The sequence below is a fragment of the Cryptotermes secundus genome, unplaced genomic scaffold, assembly GCF_002891405.2.
Source record: "Cryptotermes secundus unplaced genomic scaffold, Csec_1.0 scaffold2225, whole genome shotgun sequence".
Classification (NCBI taxonomy): Eukaryota; Metazoa; Arthropoda; class Insecta; order Blattodea; family Kalotermitidae; genus Cryptotermes; species Cryptotermes secundus.
Genome location: NW_019739258.1, coordinates 142,258 through 169,332, shown reverse-complemented (window position 1 = coordinate 169,332; position 27,075 = coordinate 142,258). Strand labels below are relative to the sequence as shown.

The 27,075-nt window shown below is 38.9% G+C and overlaps 2 protein-coding genes across 4 annotated transcripts in view; both read left to right on the top strand.

Moving 5' to 3' along the window:
- Positions 1–12,415, top strand: part of LOC111871930 (trehalase) — a 108,979-nt gene extending 96,564 nt beyond the window's left edge. Inside the window, exons 7-8 of the mRNA XM_023865342.2 lie at positions 4,532–4,779; positions 5,762–12,415. Of these exons, the coding sequence (XP_023721110.1) occupies positions 4,532–4,637 (106 nt within the window). The 3' untranslated portion in view covers positions 4,638–4,779; positions 5,762–12,415. The remainder of the gene's footprint in view (positions 1–4,531; positions 4,780–5,761) is intronic.
- Positions 12,416–13,936: 1,521 nt separating this feature from the next.
- LOC111871939 (protein O-linked-mannose beta-1,2-N-acetylglucosaminyltransferase 1) overlaps positions 13,937–27,075 on the top strand; it is a 154,532-nt gene continuing 141,393 nt past the window's right edge. For all 3 annotated transcript variants that reach the window (XM_023865364.2, XM_023865366.2, XM_023865365.2), the window contains exon 1: positions 13,937–14,307. The gene's annotated coding sequence lies outside the window, so the exon portion shown is untranslated. The remainder of the gene's footprint in view (positions 14,308–27,075) is intronic.

The window sequence follows — 27,075 nt, the reverse complement described above, 5'->3', positions numbered from 1 at the left end:
CTCATTCTTGGCACTTCTAGGGTTGAGGTATTCTGCTTGTATTTTGTTGACTGTCTGGGTTGATTCTTTTCCACTTGCAACAGAAATTTTTCTCATCATAAATTCCAGGAAGCATGGAGCAGAGTGAAGTATGAACATAGAATAACATGTATCTAAGCTGACTGTTTTCTATTAAATACTTATATTTTTACCTTCCATTTCCATTTTCAAGTTTCCATTTAATAGAGGTAATTTTACATTGTGAGTTTTGAAGTTCTCATGGCAGTTGTTACAAATATACTTTCTTCTGGGATGTGATGCCAAGGTGACTAGTAAATACTTACCAGACTACACGGTGTCACATCCCATATGACAGTAATCTTAAATTTTATATTGGTTTAGACTCCTCTTTTCCTAGAATCAGAGATTTATTTCTGAAAAATGGTACATGCCTGTTTAATCCAAGTTATATTTTAGACAGAGATTTATGTTATATCATTATTAACTCCCTGATACAGGATTTGACAAATAATCCTGGTCCCCTCGTAACATCACATTCCACATACAAAAATATCAATTTCTAATATTCCCAGCCATCTTTAATGTCTTCCCTTAACAGTATACTACAGTTGTGGGAATATTTTCTTTAGACATTATCCATTGTCTGAGTTGAATAGTCCCATGGTGTTTCAAGAGTCATTCTGGCTTCAGATGAAAAGAAGTACATCATTTTGTCACATGATTTTTGTTACATTTTAGTTGTCCTTAACATTGAAGTCTTCGTTCAGTCTTGTGTGTATGCAGAGAGTAAGAGAAGGATAAAATTTTTTGCATGATATTTAAATGATGTTTCAGTATAAAATCACTGTAAACAAAATTAGCGTTATAAAGCAATTAAAATACTTTTTACAAGTTTCAAAGGTGATTTCTTTTGCTGCCCCCAATAAAAATGGAAATCTTGCAGCATCTGGAAACACTACATACTTCTAAGCTCTAAAAGGACTTAAGTAATATAGTTTTCAAGATGAATTTCTAACAAACATTGCATAAAAATATGAATTCTTGAGTTTCAAATGCACATCTTGTGTAGACTAACCACAAAAATATTAGTATTTCAAAATTATGAAATGGAGTTCTTTGCATGAAGCTTAATGAATTAACTCTTTGTCACACTCATCTAACATTCATTGGGAGAATCAGTAGGTGACAGACTGCACATCGTATTAGAGCACATACAGGAGGTCTGAAAGTTACAGCATTCTGGAGATATGTAGTTCAGTTGTTTCCTATGAGGTTACAAATTCATATTTGGGAGCATCTTAAAAGGGGTTATAAAGTAAAGCCTTCCTCCATCTTGGCTGCTTCACATTTCATCATGGCCATAATGTCAGAGGGAGAGATGATATCTGAAGACAGAAGATGAGTTTTTAGGGTATTAGGTAGCAGATGTAGCAATTCTCATTCCAAAATTCACGTTATTGTTGTCTTTGCAAAATATATATCTTGTAGGAGCCTACAAAACCTATTGGCTACATTCATCAAGTAGTTTTGAGTAAAGAAAAGTACAGGGACTATGAGTCCAATTTTAAAAGGGAAGCAGTTCTCTCAGTTTGAAAGCAAGGTAAATACTTAAAAATAAAGATCTAAAATGTAATAAATTTCACAATATCTTCAATTTAAACCTATGTAAGTATTATTTAATAATACCAAATGGTACAAAAATATTCAGAGAGCCTGCCTGTGACAAATGTGCATTTAAGCATAGTGATGCCAGCAACTTCAATTGTTGGCTTATGGAAATGTTCATTCAGTCATAGGCAGAAACTGTGAAGAGTTTGTGCCAATTATCATGTTAAGCAATACTTTTAATTTTACCTTTTAGTTGTGAAAGTTTTCATTTAAAATCTTTGTGTCTGGTATGTCTTTATCTTACAATAAAACTGCCACTACTCCTTTAACTTTCCTAATTGGACCCATGTTAACAGGATTTTATTTTATTTTCCTTTAAATTCATTGATTAATATATCAACAAATTTGACAGACACTGTCTGTATTATCCTGTATATTAAGTATAATTAACGAAGGTCATACAGGTATGTTCCTTGATAATATTAATAGTCAGCTTATTTTACATTGTTTTTGTGGGAAACTTTATTATGAAGAAAGTGCTATTCATTGTTCTAAGACATTGCATGCAAGAATCTCGTGTTTTGCTTTCACAGACAAAGGTTTGGTATTTTTAAATTACCTGCATTTGTAGGAATATAGTTACCTTACAGATTAGGTAACATTGTTTAGGTTGCACAATGTGTAGTGATGGGAAGAGAAAACATTGTACTGCAGTTATGCAATTTTTTTTTCTTGTTAGCACAGAGACGCCTGTGGGAGTTCTTAAGTGCTTTATTTAGCTCATTTATTAGATAGTTCCGTGCAAGGTAACCGTGGCCATATGCCATATAAGAGGGAAGGGGAACGGAATAATTTAGTTTGTTCAGATGCTGCTGGTTGCGGTGTTCTTCTCACTGCAGCAGTGCAGAGCTAATTGTGTTTATTTTTCATAAGTAAGTAAGTTCCCATTTCATATCCACTGCACCTTTGTACACTGGAGTTGTGACATTATGTGTGTTGATGTGGTTAACGCTCCAATGACAGCCTCAGAATTTATGTAAGTGTTCATTTTGTCTCAATATCAACTACATATTTGCATCTTTTAGTGTGAAGAAGTTCAACCACAGATTTTGATGAAAGCAAAACATTTTATTTTGAATATTTGAATTGTGTGCACAAGAAGGGCCCATGGGAGTTTCTTAAACTTTTATTTTGAATTGTAATTGTATTGTCAGTTTTACATTTTTTTGTGGAACATATGAATTAATAGTGATCAGGTCAATGTAAATAGAGGTTGAAGAGTTGTATCTTCTGGGATATAACAACGTATGATCTGTTGAAAATCAACTAACATTCCAGAGAAACATTTTGACTCCATCTTCAAGGTTAAAATTCTGTAGTTGCCTACCTGCTTCATGCTGGTCTCATAAATGTCCCATTCTTGGACCCTGAAAATGGAGGCGAAATATTCCTCTGAAATATTGGTTCACTTTCAAAATTATATCCCAGAAGACAAACCCTCCAGAGTCACTTTTGTGAGAAACTCGGATCCGAAAGAGAAGTTGTCCTAATCATACAGTTAATACTGGATATTTTCTGTAAGAAAAAAAATACAGCCGTTTATTAATGTAAATTGCTGTCATCTGGCATATGGCGCCGTGTAGTCTTGCATTATAATATATCTTGTCTCATACTTCCAAAAATTTTTTTGATACTTGTATCAATTTATGCTTTGGTACCACAAGTCAACCAATAGCAATGCTGAACTGAGTGTGAAATATATTTAAACAGATGGTGCTATTAAGTTCACTGCCATCTGGGATGTGATGCCATGTAATCAGGTAGATATATATGGACATTTCGGAGAAAACTGATGCCTCCATCTACAGGGTAGAAGGTAGAGTTGTAATCTTTGTTATTGTTGTTGTTGTTGTTGCTAGTTGTAGTAGTAGATGGTGATGACACTTGTGCACATGGCCACAAGATTTAAAACACAGAAGTCATGTTTCAGAGAAACTGCCTTCATCCTCAGCGTAACTTTAGCTGGAGAAGTTATGTTCCTCCCAAACATTGGTAAACGTCCAGCACACTACACAGTGACACCTCCCAAAAGACAGTAATCTCCATAGCCACTGATGTGAGAACCTCAGACCTCAGATAGTGATATCATCCAATTGATTATATTTAAAAAATATAAGATAAGGTATATTAAGCATGTTAAATAATATTAAGAAGTAAATATATGATAAACAACTCCATTTGAAGAGTCTGCAAACTTCTAGCAAACTGTATGTCACATCCTAGAAAACAGTAGCTGCTCATAGTCATTATCATGGAACCTCAAATCCATCTTTCCTCTTACTTAGAAATCATAATTTTGTTATATAAATGATAAACAGAAATATGCTTCTGAACATAATCGGTGCCAGTTTGGCAGATACTTGAGTTACCATCAATGCAGGATTACATTATAAATATGATAGAATCCTAAGGCCATTAATTTCTCTTAATATTCGTAATGCATAGTGGATTTATGCATAAAACAGAATCTGTTAACATCCTCACAATTATAATTAATGGTTTGTCATCACCGCGTTTACCCAACACATTTGGCACCGGCCAATAAGATTGTGACTGTTACGAAACTTAAGAATTTACATTTGTACAAAACAGTACTGTAATTCTGTGATTCGCTCCTTTCAGTCGGTACTGATGTGTAATGTGAGATTGGTATGTGAATTTGTGACCTGTAGATTATGTTGTTCTGGGTGTAACACTGTAGTTTGGAGAGAGTGTGGTGTTTTGGAGGAGCATACTGCTTTCATCTTCAGGGTGGAAGTGTATGCCAAGCAAGAATCAGCCAGAAAGCTCTGTTTGCTCCTGCATCTGCGGGTTTCTTACTGCATATAACTTTCAGTTTATGATGTTGTTTTGCTTTTTTCAGGATGATTGTTTATAAGAAGCGTACATCACATCACTCTGGGAGAAGAGAACTCTGCCCAAAGCTCTGTGGAGGCTACATGGAGCTGAAAAACCTAACATTTGATTGATAACAGTAGTGGTTAGGCTGGACAACATGCTGTCCAGTAATACTGAATCTCTCTGGCTGATAATGGACAGATGAATGGTTTGAAGCCAGCAATAAGGAAGGACAACCATTAAGTACGAAGTGTGAGCAGAAATCAAGGAGGGGTAAGACTTTCTTTCCAATTCTGTAATTATCTGTGCTCAATATTCAGTAATAGGAGACCATTCCATATCTTCTGCACGGGTCACTGGGCATAGAATGATGATAAACCATCAAAGACTAGTTTAAGAAAACAAAATGAAAGGGTAGAGGCTTTTTTTTGGTGTCCAGAATGAGGAGGGATTAATAGGATTAAAACAGTCAATAACAGAAGTGTTACTGGGGATGTTGACTCAAGTGATAATGTTTTTGATGTATGTTTTAATGGTGCCTGTTTCAAACCTTGGGCAAGACACTGAATATATTGACTGATGTTTTTCATGGTTTTCCTCTGCACCTTCAGGCATTTGTCAGAAGAGGGCTTTAAATTAGGCCATGATTGCTTCTGTCCACCTCCTTTTCAAGCATGTAGTCTGAGGAACTGACGGTATCTGCAAGTAAACTGGAGATAAATAAATAAAGGTGTTTTGTTTGAAAAAAGTAGTTGCATGGAAGGTGTTTCAGTATCATCGAGAGCCATAGGTCCAAAGGGGATGAATTTGCTGTGCAATTTTAAAACAGTTTTTTTTTTTTGATATATTGGGTTTTCGGACTTTATCCATCGTCCTGGTTTTTTAAGATAACTAATAAAAACACGATCTTTCGGAAACTGGATCTGTTTCCGTCCTCAGGTGAAGGAAAACACCTATTCTGTTGGGTCCCTTAGAAAGAGCTAGCCTCAATCAAGTGATTGACAGAATAGGTGTTTTCCTTCACCTGAGGACGGAAACAGATCCAGTTTCCGAAAGATCGTGTTTTTATTAGTTATCTTAAAAAACCAGGACGATGGATAAAGTCCGAAAACCCAATATATCAGTGTGTTATACACCATCGTCAGAATCTATAGTAACTAGGTTTTTTTTTTATATACGTGGATGCGCTAGACACCTTTAAATTCTTCCTAGGCTGAAAGCTGCTTTGCATGCTCATGAGTTTGTTTTATTTCAGAACTGCTCTGTCAGGCTGGAGGTGTTGTATTCTTCCTGATTGCATGGCCTCACATTTATCACAGAAATCCTGATTGGTAAAACAGCTGCCATGATTTATATAATTGGAAATATGCTAGTAAAGAGAGAGTCACCAATGAATGGTTGCCTGATGTAAGATATTTGTAACATATTTTAGCAGTATGATTTTTTTTAGGAAGGAATAAAAAAGGAATCGAACCTTACACTGCAATAGGGGACATTTTATAAATGTTGCTTTAATATACAGGTTATGTCATGTAGCGAAGAAAATAAGCAAAATAATTTAATCATACTCTGGGTTATATATCTCTTAAGGGTAGGATAGCTTTACAACAAATTAACTGATGAGATGTTTTACTGATTTATACAAAACAATTTTAAAAAATTTTATGACACAAGGATGACCATGCTTGAAGGTTCCTGACTTATTCTCTGTGGAATAATTAAGATTTTCGTTTTCAAATTATCAAAAATGCCCTTTGTGATAAGTAAAATATACAGTTTTACATTTATTTAAATTGTAGCACCATATTTCTCTTCATTGAAATTACTAATATATCTTCAGGGGCATTTGATACCCTCAGTCTTAACATTTTCCTATATAACGTTTTGTGAGCATTGTGTGTTATTCTTATATTAAAGGCTGAGTACATTGAAAAAAAAAAAGTATTTGTGATATCACTCTTTGTTATTATACGTCCCACCCTTTCAGCTTGTACATTCCTCATTTTCTTCAAGTATACAACCATGCTACTCTTCTCAGAAAGAAAAAGTGCACTTCATTGTAAGGCAGCTTGTCAGCCTAAGGTACAGCATTTACGACTGTTTTCTCTTAAATGCTTGCATCTGTGTATAGAGATAGCAGATATTAGAATACATGTATAATTATACAAATCAGTGGTCTAATTGCGTGCATAATTTTCGGTGGTACAGATGTGCATCATCTTATAGATGTCACACATAATCTCACAGTTTTGCAGCATCACCATCTTTATAACTTTTAAAATACAAAGAGGTCTTTCTTGCATCTACATGTTTGTGATCTCTCTTCATACCAAATTTCACCTGTGTGACCTCAGTGCATCATTAATTATTGTTATTAAATGAAAGCTAAAATACAGATTTAACATGGCTGTCTGTAATTAATATTTATTTATTGTTTATTTGTTGTTGCTCACCTATATAACACTGATTCACGCTTTCATTTTATATTGTATAAAAAAGAAATCTTTGCAGCAGTTGTGTATTATTTGAGGGCCTACAAGCACACAACTTTCAGAGCCCTACAGAAGTTCATAGGCATCAGATATTATTGATAGTAAGTAATTAAATGGTATGAAGATGGAATGAATGGCTTCTGATGGCATTCTGTTTTTGTTTTTTTTCTTTGGCCAAGTTTTTATAAAATCTCTCCACTGGTTGAAAAGATATTAGTCAGGGTAAAACACATGGATCTTTAACCATGAAGATGGAGGTAGCAGGTTCCTCTGACATGTTGATTTTTTATCGGACTACATGTGTAATATCTCAGAAGACCACGATCATGGCTGTGAGTCTCATAGTTAACTGAGTGTTTGAAAAGCTGAGCTTGTAAGTTCTCAAGTTCTTTTATAACTGTATAGTTTGGTCTGTAGAGAGTTATGGATGATGTATCTGCTATCTAAAATTATGAAAAGAAAACTCATAGAACAAGCTACATTGGCATACTTGGTAACATGTATTAATGGTAGCCTATAATGTTTGAACAGAGGTATATTACCCAGAACTGATGAGATTATTTTAAATATACATGTACATCTCAAAGCATTTGAGCTAAAGGATTTTATCTAAATAAAATGTCCCCAAGAATATATTCAAATACCATTTATTCAAGCATAGGAGAGACGCTTACCTTGTCCTCCATTATGAAGGTTAAGTGAGAAGATGAACAAACTGTTAGTGTAAACAGATGAGTAATGCACTGTTGTGATGTTTACATTAGTATTTACCATTGTTATTATTTGGCTCTCTTAATGTGTTATGTACAGGGTCATTCTAGATGATGCAACTTTCTTTGGAATATGAAATCAGAGAACTGTGCCAAATTAAGAAGGTCCACACAGTATAGGATGGGAAATATTTCTAAATTATTTTATTACTGGACAGAACAGGAAATTTTGGTTTCCTTTTCATTTGTATGTCTAAATGTCTGCTGTTCCCTCTAATATTAGCATCTTTTGGAATATGATGCTGTATAGTCTAGTAGATGGATACCAACATCTCAGAAGAAACTGCTGTCTCCATCCTTAGCCCTTTCTGGTCAAATTAAATACCTCTACAGCTCTCTGCTGGTCCATTTAAATACCACTGCGCTACATAATTTCAGCTACTACTATGAAGTGGTTTGTTTTCTTTATAACTTTCAATAAACAGAAGAAACTATAACCTTAAAAGAACTGCAGAACATCAAGCATGCCAGAGAACCAGAATAGGCAAAGATTTTAATGTTGCTCCCAGTGCCCCAGTGAGGAGAAGGGGTTGGGGTAGAGCCTGGGGATTGAGATAGCAGGATCTTCCAAATTACATATATGATATTCCAGAGGACAATAATCTTTATATTTATTGTTCTGAGGACACCAGAAGTTGTACGCCCTTCCTTGATTATGGAGCAGTGACTGAGAGCTGAGAAATGCTGCATTGTTGTTATGTTACACGTAAGCTTTACTTGAATGAATGTATGAGGGGTAGGCCTCTTCGGCCCTTCGACCGCGACCTACAGTGGTCTGTTGTGCTTCATAAGGCATTACTTAGTATAATTTTGAATCCTAGTTTTAAAACGTTTATAGTCGCTGTTTTGCGCATGTGAGTCAACAGTCACTTACGCCAAACACACCACTACTGTGTCATTCAGTTAAGACATTCTTGTCTGTTCTGTGACCCAACTCAAATGGCTACCATTCCTCTGAGTACTTTTCTTCTGCAAAAAACACACTACCTTTTTGACCAAGTCTCATCTCCTGTCTTTCTCTGAAGAACTGCACATCATTAGGAAATGTTCAATATATACAGAAGTGTGATACTTGTAGTATCGCTTAAAGAGGTTTGCTGAAAGGTGTTCATCATCCTTGGTACAATCCAGGCACAGTCTTCTCTTTACAGCTAAATTACTTGTCATGACTTATATAGGATTGTTTTAATATTTTCATTACTTATAAACGAGGCATGTATTATATATGTAATACTCAGCAGACATATTTTTAATTGCTTTTTCCCCTAAGTTTTTAAATTAGTATGAAGTATGTGTAATGTATGATAAGTTTCAGAACATGAATTGATGTTCATCCTTCATGTATGTATTTATTTTATCTGATGGATGTGGTCAAAGATACTGCGTGTTATTTAATGTGTCTTTTTTAACTTCTTACGTGCCAAAATTATGTGTCACAAGTGTAACTTTGATATTATAGCAACAGTCTGTTAAGGTTCATATATTTATATTCCACAATATTTACTTGTAAATTCAAATAGTCATTTCTGTTTATAGCAAGTTACATGACAGTATGTATGTTTTGTTGTTTTTTCATGACAAACTTCATTTCTATGCTACATATTCAATATGCCAAGTCATGTTCTTAGACCTAAGATGTGCAAGCCTGAAACATAAATGCAGAACTATGTTTTGTGTTTTTAGGTGTGACTGTTTTATCATATTCTTCTCCCTATCTTTTTGTAGCGGATGTCTAATATATCAGATCACTTTCTGGGTTTGAGTTGCCTGTTTGCTGAAATATTTCCCTTGTTTTGGCAAGTGTTTGAGTTGCCATCTCCAAGGTGAAAGGTGTAAATTTGACAATGGTTTCTTATTACATTGGAGACACCAGAATAAGGCATCAGCAAGTGGCAGTAGTCAAGACACTGGACAAGATAGAAGCCATAGGGTGGCCACACACCAACTGCATCAAGACATGAGACAGTAGATGCAGTCTTGCTTTATTCGTGATTCGTCAGCATCATGACTCAGACTGGCGTGCGGCGGTTTTAATAATCTCATTCGTTTAAACTGTGCTCCTATCTTTGTTTCAATTTGCAGACATCGTGTCTTGACTGTTACATGTCTTGATGCATGTGGGTGTGCATCCACAAATGCCATCCCTGTATCATCTGAGAAGCCACTGAAATAATCAGAATACCTAAATTTGAAAGTGACATTGGGATTAAGATAAATATCTGCGGACATGTCTCATCTCTTCAGTCTAGATAATATACAAGCCGCCCCTATCAGTTAGTTAATACCCATCCTCTTCTCCCACAAACTCTAGATGCAGTGTGTGGTTAATAATTAGAACAGCACATTAACCAGCCACTTGCTTCTTCCTTCTCCTGCTCCCCTAGCCCCGGTGCTATTCACTGTCCACAACATTCACCAGGATGATGCCAACTGCATTGTTGTCAAAACATTGGAAGAACCTCAGTAAAAGTCTGATGTGCTAATATATATTTCAGCAGATGTTAATTTTACAGAACTGAATCTTATATACTGCCATAATGCCATATTTTGTTGATGAAAAGTAATTGTTCTACAGTTTATTTGTTCTGTTGCAGCTATGCCTCATGTAACAGAATGATGATGATAGGTCGCTTCTGAAGGGTTCTGATAACAATAGTGCATTGGTATTACCGGATTTCTGGACTTTGTTCATCATCGGCTGTTTCAAACAGAACCCATTATTTCAAAAACTGGATTCCTTTCCATGCTCAGATGACAAGATTTGGTGTCACCTCATTTGGGTGGCTATTAGAAAGAGTTAACCTCAGTCATTGGATAGAGATTAAGTCTTCCTGATGGGGCTAACTGAGTAGGTATTACCTGCTTTACCAGCTGAGAATGGAGACATATTCAGTTTCCAAAACATTTTGTTCTGTTTAGAATACAGTTGACAAAAGTCTGGGAACTCAGTAATCCTGACATATTATTGTCTCAAAATCTCTTCACCCTCTACTATGGCTACAAAAACGCAATTGAAGAGCAGAGTCTTCTGCGGTGTCATGTAATGTGGCCAGATAGAGGTTTACATGTGTTTTCATGGAATGTACTGCCTTCATCTTATTCTTTGACCCTGAAGATGGAGGCTGTACATTCCTCTGAAATGTCAAAATATTTCTACCAGGCTACACAGCATATTTTCCAGAAGATAGTACACTTCACAGTCACTGCACCAGGATCTTAGTTCCTGAAAAACTGGCCAGGTTGTCTTTCAGACAGAAGTTCATATAGGACGTAGAGCTTGTCAGGTTTGCACATCTTGTTATCAGCATCCATGACGGAAGTGTTCATATTTTATGTTTCTTTTTGATATTTTATATTGCTATCACTGCGTATGGTAAGTCTGTACGTTAAAGAAAGAATAGATGACCCACATTAAAGTGGAAATGCCTGAGGAAGATGAATAAAGATTGCTGTCTTTTAATCTTCTCCTCCTTCTCCTAGCATTGTTTTCACTTTATATATATATCAAGATGAATATCCAGTCTCTTCTTTCCTTCAACAATCTTTCAATTTTAATTTCTTGCCACAACTTTTCTCTCAGCTGTCTCTTTGTATTGTTGGTAATTATCCTATGTCAAGAGTAATTTCAATTTGTATTATTACTTGTAATTTATGCTTAAAGTCATTTTTTTTCTGGGGATAAAAATGCTGAAGTTATGTATGGTAATAACATTCAGCTGCCCACATGACTTTTTTCTCCTTGTGGTTTTGAAGCTTTTTTTTTTATGCGTACATCTTTCTCATTTCACAAATATTGCCATGTGGAGTCTTGAGATATCTTTTCATGTGGGCTTGAATAATTATTCATTATCAGAAATTGTGGGATTTGTGATGTATAAAGTTACCTGAAGATGAATCTCATTTCTCTTGCCATTTTTCAGCTGTCTTTTACATAATTCATTGCTTTCTGTGTAACTGATTTCATGATATACTGCTCCAGTTAGATGCATGAAATAAGGAAGGGTTCATCAAAGCAGCCTTTCACAGATTAATACAGTTTTATGAATTATTAGATGATGCACACACCATCTGGTAGGAGAGATTGGGTTAAGAAGGTTTGATAGAGTCAGACTATTTGTAAGGATGCCCTTGTCTTTAAATTAGGCTAGCTCACAACTGAAAAGTTAGCATCACAGATAAGTTTGTTTCATACGAGCACTCTTTAGAAAACAAAGTGCCCATAATTTTTAGCATTATTTCATTTTGTCCCCCTTGGTTTATTAGTTAAATCAGCCAGACAAAATGATGTCTTAGTGACAGGAGATCATGGAACTCAAATTCCCTTTCCTTTTACATGTAAATATGAACGCATCACTCTTATGCATAATACCACTTTTCTCTTCCATGCTGATAAAAAGGAAATAATACTAATAATAATACCATAATGCCATTACATCAGTATTAGTCTATATGTTATGACAAGTGTTTGATGCATTGTTTGAAGTTCATACATAGACACCTCATTATATACTTCAGTAGAGCTCTTTCTGACATTGCTTACATTGCTACCATAGCATTTATTGTACTTCAGCTGTGTCTGTATTAACTCCTAAGTTTATTTAACTGCACACTTGTACATACTGATGTATAAATATAATATTATGTTCATTGCTTGTATGATCATTCATGGGTGTCACCTGTGTTTTTGAATAGTAATGAACATTAATTCAGTTCATATATATATTGTTTTATTTTGCTGTTTTATACAGATGATTTTAGTGATAGTTCATGAAGTGTGTCTAAAATATCTTTGAGGTGTTTGAGGGTGTCATCATCAGATAGTGTTCCAAGTCATTACATCATTGTTATAAAGCTACTAAGGTTCTATTTCTGACACATGTTGGGGACCAGAATTTCTATACAAAGGTCTTATTGAACACATGACCCTTCCACAAGGGTGCCTTCTCAATGTACAAGTATGCTGTACCCTCAAAGATGTAGACTGAGTTTACTTGTATATCAAGAGGTATCTTGCCCCAACGGACAAAAATTTAATAGTACTTAAACCTCCCTTTAAGGGCATACTCCAATTTAGGACAGGCCTTTGTTTCATTGACATTCACATATGACTGCGCACCAGAGTAGTTTTGAAATGATGATTTGAATTGAGGCACATAAGTATATGGGCACAGACATTAAATAACAGATGGAATCTCCATACCACAGAAAGCTTCCAGTGATGCCATGATATATATACCAAGTTTCATGACAATTGGTTTAGGCATTCCAGTAATATTAAGGCTATTACCATAATTATACAGGCTGCAGTGTTGGTATTACTAATGGGGTGATTTATGAAGTATGCCGGTTAGATGACCTTGGGTGGCATGACCTACACACCGAGTTTCATGGAAGATCAATTCAGCCATTCAAAAGTTGTCGCAAGTGTGTACATGCACACACACACACACACACAGAGGTAGCAAGACAATATCACAAGCCTGTGTTATTTTTTATAAGAACAGAAGTAGGCTAAAAATGAGTATCAGTAAATTGTTATGAGACATGCTTGTTAAAACAGTACACTCAAGTTATGATACAGTTTTATTATTGTACATGGAAATGAAGAACTTGTACTCTTCTCCAAGTATAATTAGAATGATCAAGTCAAGGAGGATGAGGTGGGCAGGGCATGTAGCATGAATGGGGGAGAAAAGGAATGCATATAGGATATTGGTGGGAAAGCCAGTAGGTAAGAGACCACTAGGAAGACCAAGGCGTAAGTGGGCGGACAATATTAAAATGGAACTTATAGAGATAGGATGGGATACTGACTGGATTGACCTGGCTCAGGATAGGGGTCAGTGGAGGGCTATTGTGAACACGGTAATGAACCTTCGGGTTCAATAAAATACTGGGAAATTCTTGAGTAGCTGGAGATTTGGCTTCTCAAGAAGGGTCCAGCTCCATAAGGAAGTAAGTATATGGAAATGAATGCTATTCACATTTTTAATACACAAAAATTGGCATAGCAATAGCACTCAAGGCTCGCAAATAAAAGTAAGGAAACATTTCGCGTCTGTTACTGTCCTTGTTTAGTTTTAGTTTACCTCGCATCGCGGATCTGAATTTTATGAACGCGCCCTCCCGCGCTTCACAACCACATGACTGTATTATAGACGTGTAACGTCGTCCGAAGCGGCGTAGTTCTCTGAGAATGAATATTTCTCCTTGCTCCCGTGTTATTTTTGCCGAATTTAGGTGTATATTCTCCGTGATTGATTGTGATATGTTAGTTTAAGTATAACGAGGATGCAGTTACTGTTTTAAAAGTAACTTGACATTGAGTGTTTCGGTAACTAACTAATTTATTTCGTGGTTTATTGGACAGTGTTCTGTGAAGTGAATATTTAATGTAGCGTCCAGTGGTAAACATGACTTTGAACAGAATTGGTTATAGCGTAATTTAATATCAAATCGCATAATTTTCCTGGAGGAAAGAAGATAAGACGACCTTCAGGCCGTGTTTAGCCCGACGAGGGTCTTCGCTAATATGAAACGTAAGTGGCGACTGATAAATTGCGTCAGTCTGTTTGTGAGTCAAATTTGGTTTGTGTAACCCCATGAGAAGTTAACGTTGCATATTTATTGCTTCTGGAAAATGAACGTGAGTCGCTGATTTTTCATTCTTGATATTTCACTGTGGATCGAGGTAAAAATATTGTAGTTTGATATTTATGTAAACTGTACCTGGGATCGTTTTTAGAATATGGTGACCATGCAAACCTGTTGCTCAGAGAGGTTCACTTGCAGTTAACTATATCCAATGTGCTGATCACAGTGACCTCGCAGTCTGAAGCATGAATGTCTCTGTGCATTGATTTTGTTTGTGCTGTACTGTGTGCAGGTAGTGGCCTTGTGACGGCCTGATCCCCCGTCCAAGGAGTCATACCAACTGTGTAAAAGATTAAGAATCTTGGAAAAGAGGCGAAGTATGGATGTCTCTGTGCGTTTATTCTGTCTGTGCTGTTCTGTGTGCACGTAGCGGCCTTGCGACGGTCTGATCCCCCGTCCAAGGAGTCCTACCAACTGTGTAAAAGATTAAGAAACTTGGAAAAGAGGCCAAGTTTCAACAAAAGACTGTAGAGCCAAGGATAGATGGATAGACCCAGCATTAACTATTATGAAGTATTCAGTAGCCTTGAACTGTCACTGAATTTGGTTTTAATTATTTGTTACCCTCACACATACATAGCTCTGCTTGTCACCGTGTTGTGCAAAGGTACCCTGTTATTCTTAGGTACGCTTAACTCCTATGAATTTAATGCAACTTGTTTTTGTTTTTTCTTGTTGTCAGGAATATTTTCGTATGTGGTTTTTTGTTGTCAACTACACAGGACGCTTATCAAAACGGATTTTCATCTATTATATTTAAAGCGGTCTGACCATATGAACCCTACACCACGAGTCTTATCCCCTAATTTATTATGTTCTGATATATACAGTAGATTTTTTTTTATCAGCCCAGTTATGAATTTAACTTATGCGTTTATGGATTATGGTTTATGGCGGGTTTTCTCCGAGTACTTCAGTTTCCCTTGCCGATCTTCATTCCACCAAATTCTCCAGCATCTTAATCACCCGAGGCAGGTACAGTAGGCCAATCAGCGGCCGCCGTGCCGAGTGGACCCAGTTGGATTCCACCTCCCACTAAGCGAATTAAAAAAAAAAGTACAGTAATATACATTTCAGAGGAACCAGCTGTCCCCATCTGTACTGCCACTGGCTACAAGTCTATATCGTTTCTTAATTTAGAAGGTCGCAAATCAAAAAATCTCCAAGAAAACTTCAGTCTCAAGCTTTTCACAGCCCGAGGTCCTTTACATATGTCACTCTTACCCAAACCACATGCATTGTAGTCCGTTCAGTAGGTCGTATTATCGACATTTCCCCGTGATGGATTCGGCTAGACGTATTTAGTACACAGATTTGCCGACAGATATCATTGTCTTTTATCTTCCAGGCTAACAGCGTCTGGCATAGGTTAATATGTATAATGGAGTTCGTCTGTAGTGTGGAGCAGTTTAGATTATCTATGCATCCCTTCGCCCATTTGAGCGATCTCTATTAACCGTTGTTAGCTCGTGATGGTCATGTAAAGTGATGATGCAGTGATTAACTGGATGACGGAGTTCAATTCTCTACGGGAACTTGGCTATCAAGTTCGGAACGGATTGAGGCTCGTGTTGTCAGTCCCTTTTGCAGATGCTGCAGTATGTTATCGCGAATAGGAATGAACTGAGCCTTGCCCGTAAGTCCCCCTCCCCACTTAATACACCATCATTGCGTTGCGTTCTACGTCACATCTGTGTCTAAAGGCGCGTCCACATTACTCGTGCTCGTGTGACTCGCTATGCTAGCGAGTAATGTGGACGATATGACAAGTCACGAGACAAGCAAATAATTTTAAATTTGAAATTAAAAACTATAGCCAATAGATTAAAATACGGCTACAGCCTATACACACTACGAGTAAATATACGGATCCTCACGTGCCGAAGCGTGGCGAGCAACTGAAGTAGTGTGGACGAAGATTTACGAGCACAATTAAAAGCCAGACGAGTCTCCCGACGAGCACGAGCACGAGTAATGTGGACGCGCCTTAAGACCGAGGGCACACCAAGGAAACTGGCAACCACAATATCCGAGAAACGTTGCCGATTTCAAGCTGGTAACTTGTTTCCAGATTAGCAGGCGCACATTGAGGAAACTTATGTTTGATTAGTTGCTCACGTCATCTTAAGTGGCTATGTTCGTCCTGATGTCGAAAATATTGTCACGTGTCCAGTGTTCCGTGACAAATAATTGTGGATTCCGGATTAGACGAATTGTTTTATTGGATAAATCGTTTACAATTACAACTACAATCACTCTGAAATAGCGTCTTCCAGAAGATGCGACCTGACTAGTCCGTCGTCTCTCACGTTTTATCTTATAGTTCTTGGCCGAGCTGCTTTCTCACCTGATCTCAGCTCTGCTCCGCTGAAATAGCGTCTTCCTGTAGATGCGACCTGACTAGCCCATCGTCTTTGATTTGACTGATCTCAATTCCGATCTGGTCTTCTCTAATCTGATCTGTCCTCAAGTCAAAGTCACAGTTACTTTACGGCTGGCGGTTTACCTCCAATCAGTTCGTCTTGGCGTCAGGCCCCTTGAGGCCCACGACCAGAGATCTTTTCCAACTGAACTGAATAGTCCTTATGTAACATCCTCTCTGACGAGAAGATGGGTTTGTCTCTTATGAATGAAAATTCTTCCAAAGTCAAAGTCACATTGCGACTAACGATCAGTCAGTCAGTAAGTCCGGGTGTCGAGCTCATGACCAGATCTTTATTACTGTTTGACAGTTACGGTCTTGTTTTTGTGGGGCGCCCTCTCTGACAAGAGGACGGGTCTCTTTTACATATGCTCCTAGCCTCTGCGAGCACAGACTGTCTCCGGCCCCAGTCCCTTGGGACTCGCGACCATATTTTACTGTCTCAGATTTGAGACTTCCCTTTTCGTCGCCTCCTACGACTCGCAGGGTCACGATGGAGGTATTCGACCCCGTTTTGTCTGTCTTCCACAGTCGGATGGACTAGAAGGCACCAACTTGAAGGGTATTCGTTACAGCGGGAACTGACGTAGCTCTGGCTTACATTCCCGTGGTAACGCCTGCCAATGTACGCGTTGTCGTGTTTACAATTGCCGCCTAGGCAACGAGCTATTCACTGTCCCTTGTTGTATGAGAAATATAGCTACTGAGCCGTTGTCTAGCAACGGACGTCTCTTTATGGGCTGTCTCGGAAACCTGTTTTAACAAAGCCGTTGTCTAGCAATGGACACCCACTCAGATATTCTGACTTTAAGGCGGCACGCCACAATATACGTGTAGTTTTCCCCCTTATTCCACTCTTGCGCTTGTCTAGAAGTGATTTTTCGATTCCTCCGACAGGTTTATGATCGCTGTGGGAGAATGAGTCTTGGAAATTGGAAAAACCAGGCCACAATTCTGGGGCGAATATCAAGTGAGAAGGGATGTAATTGGAAAATTAAAAAAGAGATTTGATTGCCTTCTTTCATACCAAGAGTGATGTAATCGTGATTTGCGAAGATATGCCAAACCAATCATAGAATAGAATTACAGATTCATGCGCATCACGCGGACTCCGTTAGCCGTTGAGTGCGCTAGCGTCGCTTGCCTCTCGATTAATGGAGTGGTTTCCAGATGGCAGGCGCGTAGTGTGAGGGGAATACCCGAAGTCAGTTATAGAACTCTTAAGGCTAGAAGAAAAAAGATTTCTGCAAGGCGTCTCTTACTTCATAAACAACATTCCTATATTTATATGAAACAGATATATCAGAAAAGTAAAAGAAGTAATTGTACTGATTATTAACAGTATACTCTCAGATTTAAGTTAAGATCTGTATTAAGAACCGCGGGACTACCGCCATTATAGAATAAGATGTTTATGGTACAGAAGGCCGGATGGGCATTGCCTAGGCATTTTTTGTATTTACAATATATTTTTCTACAATAAAAAAAAAGAAGTCATTACTTCTGGACTACAGCAGACCAAGTTAAAGGGTTCTTTCACCTTTTACATAAACTTCGAACTTCATGTCCTTATCTGATATATTCTGAAAGCACGTGATATTTGTGTATTTCTTGAAACCGAGTCTTCTAACTAACGGCTTCTGTTCTTTTCTGGTTTACGACTGAAACTAATTGTGATATCATCCATCATTGTTTTAGAGTTACAACTGTATGGACACCTATAGAGTGTAATTAAAAAGTTGCGTGTATAGAACTAATTTTCGTACATGCGACGATAAAATGCGAATTAGTATAGAATTAAACCGGAAATTTCGGCGTGGGTTTACTGAATGCAATAAAAACGTTATTTCCATTTCATTTTTATGCGGCTTACTTTATGAGGTTGTCAGTATGTAAGCTGTATAATGTGACTGATTAACATTTTGAACATTATCCTTCATCATATCAAAATAAAAACAATCCATGGCGTGTAGTCCGCAAGCAAACTATACCGACCGAGCGACCGCCGCTTGTCGGCGAAGTTAGTGCCAACTTTAGCGGATAGAGGGTGTCACGTGGTCAGCGCAACGAATCCCCACGGCCATTAATCTCCGTTTTCTAGACAGGAGCCGCTATTGCCTTGAAATAGCTCCTCAGTTATCCTCACGAGGCTGAGTGGACCCCGTTCCAGACCTACTACTTCTCAGAAAATCTGGTAGCGTAGGGAATCGAACCTGAACCTCTGGATCTGTAGCCAGGAACTCTGACCACTAGGCAGCAGAGGCGGTCTTCGTTCATATTTTTGTTTAAAATAAAGTTTCGGAGCTGGACTCTGCCTCCGTCCTCACGTAAAAAGTCTGATACTTGGGCCGAGTCTACATATAACTAGTCTCTACACCTCCAGTGACTAGAACCAACACAGGCAGGATATATAAACCAAACACAGAACAGACTATGGAAGACAGTTGAATGATGAAGTGGAAAGGATTTGATAGAAAATGTTCGCAGTATGTTCCAGATATTCCGGAATTTCCATGGAACGTCTGAATAAAATAAAGGAAAACTCTCGATCAGGATAGACGGTGTTCCGACAGAAATTCGAACCAGACACCTTCGAAAATGAATCATAAACATTACCGCCACGTTAACCTGCTTGGTAGCGTCGGATGTCCATAGGATCAGTGAATAATGAATTATAAAAGATTTGGAAGCCAGGAACTATCCCGATGTATGGCTGGATGGACTGAAAGATAACAGCGATAATCCTGAGAATAGCCTGTGTATTGGCCAAGACTCGAACCGAGGACATCTCGTTATACCAAACATTTGGGTATTTCCGTCTCATGACACGCAGAAGAAGGGAATGAGAAAAATTTATGGGCGAGTGGGGGAAGGAGTGGGAGTAGGTAGTAAAAGATTGGAAATTGTGTGTCGAGCAGTAAAATCTGAAGAGAAGTTAAAATAAACTCATCTTATGATATCAAAACCGCACATTTAGAATTCGCAAATAAAAACATTCTTTTCTCAGTGCGATATTTTGTTAGCTAGAAGAGAGAGAGAGAAATAGAATCTTGACTTATGTGTTTAAAACTAGTTAACAACTTCTTTAATGGAGTTCTGAACTGAAAAGGAAATGGGATGAGGAACTTCCGGTCTGGGAAACGTCCTTATAGAACATTCGTTATTTAAAATTGACTTCTTTTGAATTTAACGTGACGTAGAATGAATGTTCACCCAACATCTCAATAGACATCTTCAGATTAACTTATTCTACAATGTAAACTCTTGATTGCGGTTCCTGCTACAGTTTGTATATCTCTGAAGTCGAGTTTAAGTTCAGAAATAGATTATTATTCACATGAAAAGCTTCATAATTTATAAGTTTCACAAAATAATAATATTTTTCTCCAATGAAAGACGCTAGATTGATGGAACATGTAGCACACGTGGAGGAGGTGACAATATACGTGCAGAAAGTTCTATGGAAAAAAAAGACCTAAAGGGATAATCCTGGAAAACTAGGCATAGATGGTAGGATATTATTAAAATGGATCTTAAGAGAAATATTATGTAAGGAAATGGTTTGGATTAATTTGGTTCACACGGGATTTTGTGAATGTGGCGATGATAAGTCGGGTACAAGAAGAGGCTTCACGCCCCGGCCGCTTTTCCCATGGGGAAAGAGCCCACTGTACCCATTAGATAGGTCGTGTGGACCCCAGAGCCGGTCTGGACGACGTGGAGAAGAGAAAATTCTTGACCCTACCGGGACTCGAACTCTGGCCCCTCAATCATCCAGCCCGTAGCCAGTCGCTTTACCGACTGCGCTATCCAGGCTTTTGTAACAAAATTATTTTTTACGCTGAGGAAGTGTTAAGCCACGCCCAACCATCAAGCTGGAGGACCACCCCTTTTTCTGCTGCCTGCGACTGCTTATTCATTATATATTTGCAACTGTCGTCCATACCTGGAGGCCATCTCCATCCGCAACCTGAGGACGCGCCATGCCACGGTGACAAGGGGCCCACTTAACAAGTCCTTTAATCTTTTGAAGCCTAAAAATCTATTTTTAATTAGTCTTATGAAGGGCAGCGTTTGTCAGTTTGTCGTTTCCATGGAAACCAAATGCAGTACTAATGTCATCTGGACGTGGGGACAAGAACATTTTCATCACCTCTTCTCATTATCACGTGGTCGCCAAAAACACTTCCATTATCTCCTGTCCTGAACACGGAGTCGCAAAAACATTTCTCATCACGAAATGTACGTACTAGTGGGTTGTAACGCCGTGTAATTATGAGAGAGCCCGGCAATTCGGAGGAGTATATCACCTCCATCATCAAGGTTAGAGTGTAAGCAAAGTTAGAAATCAGCAGAAGCAGTCGGCAAATTCAATGTGTCACACTCCCTAGCTTCCAGAGTGCAGCTGCAACCACTTCCCTGTTACTTCTAGCTGTGATCCTTAAGGCCCGTCCACATTAATCATGCTCGTACGTCAAAGCTTACTGCTGCCGGAAAATCAGGATCTTGAGCTGACGAAGTGGACACCCAAACTGGTTTGCATACAAAGCCTTCGCGTTTCTTCACAACAGATATCAGCAGTAAGCTTCTGACGCACGAGCACGAGTAATGTGGACGGGTCTTTATGCAGAGAGGCCAGGTCTAAAACACGGTCTGTGCTTCATTTTACGTAGTTTCCTCATAGCGCCAATAAAAAGGGTAAAGTTATCCGTATAACAGGCCATGCAGGCCCGTAGGGTTCTGAGACTTCGAGGCTCCTACATTTCCTAGAAAATAGACTCACAAATGGCGGTCATATTTTGAGGCTTACGCGCCGGCCTCACATATACCCCGAAAAAGATTCCTGATACTCATTTCTGGTGGATGCTGAGTCGTCAGTGACCTCTTCGGGAATCTAACCCGTAGTGCGTCAACCAACTAGGCTACCGCTTGCGCCCCATACTTTCCGGGTACACACTGAGTTGTAGCCAGCATTGAGGCAATCAATACGGCTTCAGTACCGTGCCTTAGGGAGCTTGGATTTCGTCTCAGCAACATTTAGAATTTCAATTCTTATATCATAATCATTGTTTATTATGAGGTAAAAAAGAGATAAGACTATCCCTGTAAAAGACCTTGAAGACCCATAGGGTTGTGAGACGTCGAGGCTCCCACATTTTCTCAGTTCATATATGGCTGTAAGGTTGTCAGCCTTACACACCGGCCGCCTTATACCCCCCAGGAAGATTCCTAGTACTCATTTCTGTTAGAGGCTGCGTCAACCCCTGTTCATAGTGCGGCTGGAAGGATTAGGTCAATCGAAAAAAATCCACCTCATCGGTCCTCGAATCCGAGATCTTCCGGCTTGTAGCATACTGCCTCGACCAACTGCGCTACCGCGTGCAAGAGCCATATGAAACCCATAAACGTGCTATGAACAAAATGCAAAGGATTCAGTGTTATGACAGGCTGGGCTTGAAAGTCCAGAAGCGGAACACTCGTGAAAGTAATGATTTTGTTGAGAATGTGCTTGCCATTCCACGGGCACACGGTATTCCATCCTGCGTCTGAATAAGACAGCCGTTACCTCTTCGTCCCCTCCTGTCGAGACGCCAGCAGAATTTAATGAAGTAAACTTAAACTTAAGTTTGATGTGTAACACTCAAATTGCTTCTAACGCATGCGACAGATTTCGCTAATGATGCTCTTACAGTCGGTGTGTTACTGGGATCTGAACGGCATGCCCTACGATGACAGTGCCATCTTGTTGTCATTGCGGGAAATGTTGTTATAATTTTGTCATGCAGCCCTGACATATGAGAACAACCGTACCAAGTCCGATTTTATGCCTTCTGTTGGCCCTACGAGGGGCCCGCGGCAGCGAAGTTGGTTTAGGCACTGTCCCCGACCTCAGCTATCAGCTTCTCACAGTAACACCTCACAACGACTGTACGCCATCGGTTCTCTAACTCCTTCACACACCTACCAATCGACTAACTGGAGCAGTTAACTGTTCCTGCTTATATCTCGGCTCGGACCGCGTATAAAACACCGTTCCTCTGTTGAAGTGCAATTTTTGCAGTGGAAGAATTCTTTTTTGTGGAGCCGTTACTTAGCAACGGATGTTTTATAGTTGTCTGTTTCGTTGTCGTTGCTTTGTAACGGGTCTGCATGCCGCAATATTATTGTCCCATCCAAAAGTAGATTTTCCAGCTAATATTTTTCTTTTACCTCATCGTTGAGTTGATGTTAATTGTTGAGTTGTAATGTGGTGTCGTTCGATAGAAGTTGACCGACGTTTCAGAGGCGCATAACGCTTCCTTATTGAGTGTCGAAAAGTGAGTCAAGCAATAACTCCATAATAAACGGGCGACAAGCTTTGTTTACGATGCGTTCTTCCGAAACGTTGATGGCCCTTGACCAAACTATACGGCGTTACAGCCCAGTACGTCGTTCTCTTCAATGTCGCCGCTGTGACAAGTCCAACAATATTTGGTAAAAAGCGCAAATTATGAAGCTCCTCGTGCAGTTTTCTCCAGTTTATATTACTTTTTAGGTTCAAATGTTATTTTGACAAAGAACTTATCCAAATTAATTTTAAAAATTTGGAGGGAGATGTTGTGAAGCTTGAGAAACCCAGGAAAACAACAAAATTTATGATAATGTGACGTACATACCCATTGCTAGTCAACGACTCGATAAGTATATTCCCGCTGAAGCGTACGCAAAACAATAGGACGTCCATTACAAGGCAACGGATCAGTAAAGAAACCTCAACAACAGAGAAGGAATGTTTTCTGCATGGTCCGTGCCGAGGGTATATAAAGGAAGAAAAAATGTCGTTTGAGGAGTTGTTAAGAATTCAGTCGACTTCTGGAGATAGCAGTTGCAGAGAATTGAGAAGAGATGACAAGAAAGGAATTAGGCGTTGCAAAGAAGACTTAATGTGTGAGTTGAATTGACAGTGAGACTTATAAATCCGTTGCCAGGATACGGCTAGTGAAGACCGAGAACCCTACTGCGTGTGTACCCGCGAACTGTAAAGTGTGTAGATCAGCGATAGCTCTATAATTGCGTGAAGTTCAGAGTTGTGTGTATAAAATGTCAATAAATGCAGTCATCCAATCCAGAACCCGTCTAAAAGTCACCCCTACACGTGACAATAATCCTTCATAGTAGTGAAATGAGCCCGAAAGGGCCATATGCATTTCGATGCATGAAACCTGTCTCGCGAAGACTTTAGGATCAACTGTATTCATATTAAGTAATTGCATTAATGATCTTGTTTTCGTACCTTTTCTTTTTTTAATGGAGCGTCCTGTATCCGTTCAGAAGGTTAGAAGACGTGAAAGATTTTGTGAAGTCATCTGACAAGGAGCCTAATGAGAATGGATGTTAAATAGGAGATAAACTGTGTTTCGTTCTGTTGCACGTTGCATCTCGGAGAGTTATGCTTCCCTATGAATAAAGCAAGATGCTAACGTGAACTGACAGGAAACGCAAATCTTGCAACGCGCCTCTGACATGTAACCTGATGGTTTAGACTCTCAACACCAAGACACTTAAAGTTTCTCTAAGAAAGGTACTAAAAAGAAGTTTCGAGCACGTCTCCCTAAAGCCTGTGTTACATTTCTCACGGCGCGGCTGTAACAGTAAAGAATACGTCTTCTGTTATGTGACACAACGTAGTCTGGTAAAATTTTACTGACGTTTCGGAGGGACTTTCTGCGTGCATCATTATTTATTTTATGGTTTATTAACGATACTGTCCTTAGCTCAAACTATATAGCGTCGTTTATACAACGATTAGCGAATTGATGTGAAATGAAGTGGTCGTGGTTTAATTCCATGTACTGTCCCGGAATTTGCCTTGGGAGACTGAGTAAAACTACGAAATACCTCGAAATTTACAGCGTTCCGGCCGAGGTTCAAACCAAACAGCTAGGGAAGTCAGACCTAGAGCGTTATAACTACGCATCTTTTTCGGTGTAATTTAGTAGAAATTTAGTGTTTCGGAGTGGCTTTCTGACTCCATCTTCAGGGTCAAAGACGAAACCAGTAAGCGAAATATGTGTTAACAAGGGCAAATTACGGTATATTAATTTTTTAACATATCTTCTTTGTGATTTCAAATCCCACGTGTAGATCGTGCTTGAGACTTTTCAGGATTTCACTGTACATTGTTGTATAGATGACATGAACGAACGTTGAAGGGCAGGCAATTCATTCTTATTGTCAGTGAAGAAACATATGTAGACAACAGTATAGAGCGTTGGAGCGATAAACTTCAATTCACGTGTTTCAAACCCCACTTTAATTTCCGTTTGGAAATAAAATAAGTTTTTATGTACCGCAATATATACAGTTTTTATTAACATTCACTGGGTAGCTCAGCTGCATGGCGTATCTTTCAAACAACTGGTCAGGGATCCATTACTCTAAAGCATTCATTTCCGTTCAATCTGAAATTTATCCTGCGCCAATCTTTTTATATTCTTACTCGTGAATGTGTGAAATGTACTGACTCAAATTACGCATCAGGAATATAAGAACATTTATTACGAGGGAGAGTTAGTAAATACGTCATAAATGGAAGTAAAACAGTTGTAACGGACGTAATAGGTTCTCTGTGTGAAATCACTAGGTAGCAGCACAGTCCAGCTTCATGACTGTCTAGTTTGCAGACGCGCATGCGCATGTTCCGACGTTGGTTTTAGTAGTCAAAATGGCGACTGTGATTGATTGTATTAACTACGAGCAGCCTTTTGTTGTGCGTTTCTTTCTGTGGGCAAAATGCCACAATGCAAAGGATATTCATAAAGAAATGTTTCCTGTTTAATGTGGGAAGTGTTTGTCGCGTAAAGCGGTACACAAGTGGGTCGAGAAACGTGGCAAAAGTTTCACTGATGTCGAAGAGGTTGAAGCGGAGGTGCGGAAGTGGCTGAAACAACAGTCAGACTTCTAAGCTGCGGGTTTCGACGCACTGGTAAAGCGATGGGGCATGTGTATCAGTGTTGGTGCAGGATATGTTGAGAAATACTGACTGTTCCTCGTATATGGACGTACTGAGTGAGTTGTCATGGCGGTAACGCTCTAGAATTGTATTCGGGAGGTTCTCGGGTTGAATCTCGGCTGGAACACCGGATATCCTAACGTAAGTAATTCTCTGTTTTCAGTCATATCCACCAGGCAAATTCTGGCTCTTCTGCATTCTACCGAAACGTCGGTAAACATATGCCATACTACACGGCGTCATATCCCACACAAGAATCTTGATCATGTTGACTTATTTCTATTTTATTTATCAAATTTTATTCGCTAATCGTAATTATACTACAAGCCGGAAGGTCGCGGGTTCAGTTCCCGATGAGATATTTGGATTTTTCAATTTACCTAATCATTCCAGCCGCACTATGGCCCTGGGGTCGACTTAGCCTCTAACAGAAATTAATACCAGGAATCTTCGTGGGGTTAAAGGGCGGTCGGCGCGTAAGTCTGACATAACCGCCATCTGTGAGCCGATTATCTAGAAAATGTGGGCGCCTCTAAGTCTCACAAACATATGGGCCTCCGCGGCCTGCTACAGGCATAACTTTATTTTACTTTCTTTTATACGTATGCAGAATTAATATAACGGTTTGATGAAAACTGTGAAGTTATGCAATTTCGTGTTGCCATAGCAACTAGCTCTCGAACTTCAACATGTTGCATGGACGTAGGTTACGAAAGACTCATCAATCTATTTCTTCGGTGTGTCTTGTTTATTCTTTGAGTATCGATAATACAGTATGCGGAGCGTACGGTTGACTATTTCTGCGTGTTATTTATGGGAGATGGATTTAACTTCGGCCTCGCCGTATCGGTAAGCAACATGCAGGACTGCAAGGAACTGCGGAAGAATGCAGGGGAATTTAATAGTAACGAATGTAAGACTTTTCGTTGAAATATCAACGGGCGACACAGTAGTTATTTTTAATTTTGGGAAATCAGAATAATGAAAAAGCTGAGGTTGGATTTTTCGGAAAGATAAAAATGACATTATTAAGAAAATGGTGTGTTAGGTTCGATGCTGGGTCGTGATCAGGGCACAATGAAACTAATCTTCTAGCATAAGTTGGTATGGCGGCCCCGTGACCGTACGGAGATTCTGTATATTGACGAATCTGTTCGTTTTACCAACCGGGATTCCCCTCGCGAAAGAATCAGCCGCATTGCAGTGTAACGCGGGATATCGGAACAACAGGAGTAGCTA